Source organism: Empidonax traillii, unplaced genomic scaffold (assembly GCF_003031625.1).
Source record: "Empidonax traillii isolate 1590-97213 ecotype Southwest subspecies unplaced genomic scaffold, ASM303162v1 scaffold1079:size189651, whole genome shotgun sequence".
Classification (NCBI taxonomy): domain Eukaryota; kingdom Metazoa; phylum Chordata; class Aves; order Passeriformes; family Tyrannidae; genus Empidonax; species Empidonax traillii.
In genome coordinates this window covers 1-4,996 of record NW_020956272.1, presented here as the reverse complement: position 1 = coordinate 4,996, position 4,996 = coordinate 1, and the positions used below count along the sequence as shown (strand labels likewise).

The 4,996-nt window shown below is 64.0% G+C and overlaps 1 protein-coding gene across 1 annotated transcript in view; it reads left to right on the top strand.

The window, feature by feature from the left end:
- The window catches only part of LOC114068522 (regulating synaptic membrane exocytosis protein 3-like), a gene marked incomplete at its 3' end in the record, with an annotated part of 13,250 nt that extends 8,260 nt beyond the window's left edge, over positions 1 to 4,990 (top strand). Inside the window, exons 2-6 of the mRNA XM_027904707.1 lie at positions 2,511 to 2,875; positions 3,979 to 4,120; positions 4,230 to 4,342; positions 4,650 to 4,751; positions 4,855 to 4,990. Of these exons, the coding sequence (XP_027760508.1) occupies positions 2,560 to 2,875; positions 3,979 to 4,120; positions 4,230 to 4,342; positions 4,650 to 4,751; positions 4,855 to 4,990 (809 nt within the window). The remainder of the gene's footprint in view (positions 1 to 2,510; positions 2,876 to 3,978; positions 4,121 to 4,229; positions 4,343 to 4,649; positions 4,752 to 4,854) is intronic.
- Positions 4,991 to 4,996: the final 6 nt, after the last annotated feature.

Genomic DNA, 4,996 nt, shown 5'->3' with positions numbered 1-4,996 from the left:
GGGGGCTTAGTGTGTGAAGGGAAACCTGGTGCCATTCCCTGAATCCCTGCACGTTTCTTGGGGAAAGGGAGCTGGAGCTGAGGCAGCAGCAGGGCTGCGTGTTCATCAGCAGGCTGAGGATGCTGTGGCCATGCTGAGGGTGCTGTGGTGGTACCAAGGATGCTGTGGTGGTACCAAGGATGCTGTGGCCATGCTGAGGGTGCTGTGGCCATGCTGAGGATGCTGTGGCCGTGCTGAGGATGCTGTGGCCGTGCTGAGGATGCTGTGGCAGGGCCAAGGATTCCGTGGCCATGCCAAGGCCGGCTCAGTGGTGGAGCCACAGGCTCCAGCACTCAACCACAGTCCCCAGCCCTGCACCAAGCACCCCCTTTCCCCCCCCCAGCCAGCACCCGCTCTGTGCAGAAGCAGACTGTGCAAAGAGATGAGGGGTAAAATCACGGGCAGGGTGAGGAAAATCCTTCCCCCGGGCCGGGGAGCGCGTGCTCCGCTCCCCTCCCCTCGCGGCGGATTATCCTGTGTGTGTTGCATTGGAAATGATCCCATTAGCGCTGTGCTCTCCTGATCTAATTTGCTCCCACCAGAGCCCGGCGCTCTCTGGGGCGGCTGGAGCGGGAAACAGCAGCAGGAAAGGGGCCTCCTGTGCCTCCCTGGCCCTGCAGAGGACGGGGCTCGCTCACACCTGGAGGGGCCTGGGCTGGGCTGGGCCCTCTGTGTTTGTTTGGGCACTGCCAGGTTTACCAGTGGGGAAACTGAGGCCTCGAGAGGTGGTGTGGGCCTGATGGGAGGTGGTGCCTGGGGGCACCAGGCTGTGCCTGGGGAAGTGGTTGGGATCCATTCCCTGCGGCAGGTGCTGCCTGAGAGAAAACTCGGTGGTGGCAGCGAGTTTGGAGCTGGAGCGTGCCTGGAGAGCGGCGGGTGGCGTTGGAAGGTGTTCATCCCAAATGCCCCAAAGGCAGCGTGAGAGTGCCCTGACTCCTCCTAGGACAGGAGCTGCTCTCTCCTGGCTCGGCTGCCATCGGCACGTGGCTGTGCCAGGGCGGCTCCAGAGCTGGGGCTCACCCCACACCGACAGCTTCATCCAAAGGGATCCATCCCTCTGGAGCTGGGGCTCACCCCACACTGGCAGCTTCATCCAAAGGGATCCATCCCTGTGCCAGTGCCAGTTCAGCAGCACAGTCAGAGAACCCCACGTGCCCACCAGGGGAGGCTGATGCTGTGCTGAACCCCAAACCTTGCCCAGTGCAGGGGGCCGTGCCAGGGTCCCGCTCAGGGATGACCCCCCTGGGCACAAAGAGTGTGGGGGGTGAGGGCTGTGGGTCAGTGCCACGTGCTTGCCCAAGGGAGCCTGGGCAGGAAAACAGCCCAGCCAGGAGGGTGCTCTGGGAGCTCATTAATGACATTAATGACTAATTGCCCACTTGCCCCCGCGATTGATAAATCCAGGAGTTCAGCAGGGCTGGAGCTGTGCCCGTGGCTCCTGCCAGGTCTCACCCCAAGTGTGCCCCCTGTGAAGCCCTTCCTGCAATGGCAGAGGGCAGCAGAGCCCCCTGCCCGCCCCCCTGCCCAGCCCCACCTCCCCTGTGCTCGTGTCCATCTCTCTCTCTCTCTCTCTCTCTCCAAAGGGAAATATTTTCCCAGGCGCTGCCTCCATCCATTATCATAAAGTGGCTTCACTTGGCCTGCAGTTAATAATTCACCTTTCCTCGGAAGATGGATGCTCCACGCCGCTGGAGTTTAAATATTCATGGGGAAGGGAAGGCAGCAGGGCCGTGCAGGAGGGCTGGCACAGCCTCTGCCACCCGAAAATGCTCCGGTGCCCCTGGCTCCTCCAGCCTCTGGCTGTTCCAGGGATTCCCATGCCGGGGTGGAGCAGGATCACCTGGAGCAGCACACAGGGACGCTGCAGCCGTGGTTTGGAGAGGGAGATGTGCAGGGAGAGCCTGGCTGGGGGCAGTTTTGGGTGCCCACAGGGGTGAGTGTGGCTGTACCCAAAGGTCCCCTTGTCCCAGCCCAGGCGGGTTGGTGACACTCTGAGCCTTCTGCTCGTCCAGGTCCCTTCTGGATGTTGGGAGTGTCCACCCCAGGATGCAGCTGCACGGGGGTCCTGCAGCCCTTCCTGTGCCAGCCCTTGCTCCATGGGTGGGAAAAATAGAATACACTGAGCTGGAAGGGACCCTCAAGGCCCACCCAGTCCAACCCCTGGCCCTGCACACACACCCCAACAATCCCACCCTGCCCCTCAGAGCATTGTCCAAACCCTCCAGGAGCTCAGACAGCCTTGGTGCTGTGCCCACTGCCTTGGGGAGCCTGTTCAGTGCCCAACCACCCTCCGGGGGAAGAACCTTTCCCTGAGATCCATCCCAACCTTCCCCAACTCACTGGGCTGAACTCCGTGGGTTTGTGGGTGCCTTGGGGGGCCCACCCACCCCAATGGGGCTGCTCTGGGTGCGACAGCAGCGACACAGCCGGTGCCACCACCCCTGACACACGCCCTGCCTTGCCCCCCACAGCTGATCCCACGGAGCGGGGCCGGGGCCGGCGGGCGCGCAGGGGCTGACCATGTTCAACGGGGATGCCAGCTCCGTCACCGGCTCCGTCACCGGCTCCATCACCAGCTCCATCTCCAGCTCCATCTCCAGCTCCATCTCCAGCCCCATCTCCGGCCCCATCGCCGGCTCCTCGGCGGCCAGGAATGTGGTGCGCAGCTCCAGCATCAGCGGGGAGATGTACAGCCTGGAGAAGAGCGCGCGGGGCAGCGCCGACTCCGTCACCGTCACCGCCAGCAAGAAGAGGCGCTCCAGCCTGGGAGCCAAGATGGTGGCGATCGTGGGGCTGTCCCAGTGGAGCAAGAGCACCCTGCAGCTCAACCAGACTGGTGAGCAGCTCAGCCCCCCGGCCCTGCTTTGTTTCCAGAGGGGTGCCCTGGCCTGAGTGTCCCCCTCCCCGGTTACGCCCAGCCCTGGCTGTGGGCAGGGAGGGGAGCTGGGAGAAGGGACTTGTCAAACACTCCGGCTCTGGGAAATATTGAAACGCTTAAAATAGCCGTTTGAGGGGCGGGGGAAGCACAAAGCTCGTTTTAGTGCAGGCTTTTCCTCTAGTTACTGCTGCTTTATCCTGCTGCTTGTTGGCATCCCATGGTCTGGGAAATGCTCTGGAAGGAGGAGTTGATGCAGGGCCCTCCAGCCATCTGAAGTGGTTCTGAAGGGGTTTAATTATCCCCAAAAGCCAAACAAAAAAAGTGTGGGAGCCACAGAACAGGGGATGGCAGGATGGGACCCTCCCGCTGCCGGTGCCCGGGGGGAGCTGCCAGGAGCAGGCAAACCCCTCCATGGGGACAGCCCGGAACCAGCAGGACAAACCTGGCTCCTCCAGAGTGGTGCCAGCACACACATGGGCACACAGCAGGGCCCAGGGGCAATGCCAGGGGTGGCTGCTCGTGCCACCCTCCTCCTCCTCCTGCCATCTGCCACGGCCTGGGACATGGCAGCGTGGAGAAAGGGGGACATCGATGTCAGGCACTGGGGGTTCCTGTCCCCTCTGGCACGGGGACATGGCCACATGGGGATTTTGGAGGTCAAGGCAGTGGTCTGGGATGGTGCCAGCGCTTGGGAGCTGAGCCTGGAAGTGAGCAGAGGGGGGGAATGTTTGGGATGCAGGTGGGGGGACACGTTTGGGGTGCAAGGGGGAGATGGTTGAGGTGCAAGGGGTGGTGTGTGGGGCCCAGGGGGGTACCTGGGGTGCAGGGGGGATTCTCAGCCATGCAAAGCTGTGGTGATATCGATGCTGAGGGCTGTGAGAGGTGGATTTGGGGTCACAGGCAGCCCGTGGCTCTCCAGCACAGCACATGTGGGGGTCCTGGGGGGCTTCACCCCCAGGGAAAGGCTCATGACTCCCGGTGGGTGAGGTGCGGAAGGAAGGAAGGGAGCCACACGCAGGGAGGGGAGGGTGCCAGGGCTCACCTCCTGCCTCCCCTTCCAGAGGGGGGCCCCAAAAAGCTGCGCAGCACCATCCGGAGGAGCACCGAGACCGGCATCGCGGTGGAGATGAGGACCAGGGTGACCCGGCAGGGCAGCCGGGAATCCACCGACGGCAGCACCAACAGCAACAGCTCAGACGGCACGTAAGGCACCTGCGGGGGGCGAGGGGAGCGGGGCTGGGCACCCTCCTGGGGCGCCGGGGCTCGCTCGGCACCGGCAGCCGGATGATGCTCCATCGAAGTCCTTTCGCAGGTTCATCTTCCCCACGACCCGGTTTGGCGCCGAGAGCCAGTTCAGCGACTTCCTGGACGGGCTGGGGCCGGGGCAGCTGGTGGGGCGGCAGACGCTGGCAACCCCCCCCATGGGTGAGTGCCCGGGCAGGGGGGGGTGCCCACCGGAGCAGGGGATGCTCGGGCCGGAGGGACGGGGCTGCAGCGGGGAAAGGGCCCGTGTGCTCCTCCACGGGGCACCGGGCACGGGCTCCATCCCGCCACATCCCGGAGGATGCTCTGCCCTTCCCCGGCCGCTCCCGCGCTGGGAGGAGGGAGCCTGCGGGGCTCTGCCCTTTCCCGAGGCTTCCTCTGCCCCTCCGAGCATCCCGCTGGCCGAGAGGAACCGAAGCAACCGCCTCTTGTTCTGTTTTCCCCCCTTAAATCCCGCCCGGGGATCCAGGAGACGTCCACGTGGGCATGACTGACCGGAACGGGCAGCTGGAGGTGGATGTGATCCAGGCACGGGGGCTTATCCCGAAGATGGGCTCCAAGTGCATCCCTGGTAGGTGGCTGGGGAGGGAGGGGGTTGGGGGATGGACACCATGCCGGGATCATCCCAGGATCCTGCCCTGTGTCACTGTTTCCCCCTCCATTTCCCTGGGCAGCCACCTACGTGAAGGTTTACCTGCTGGAGAACGGCGTCTGCCTGGCCAAGAAGAAGACCAAGGTGGTGAAGAAAAGCTGTGACCCGTCCTACCAGCAGCCTCTGCTCTTCGAGGAGAGTCCCCAGGGCAAAGTCCTGCAGGT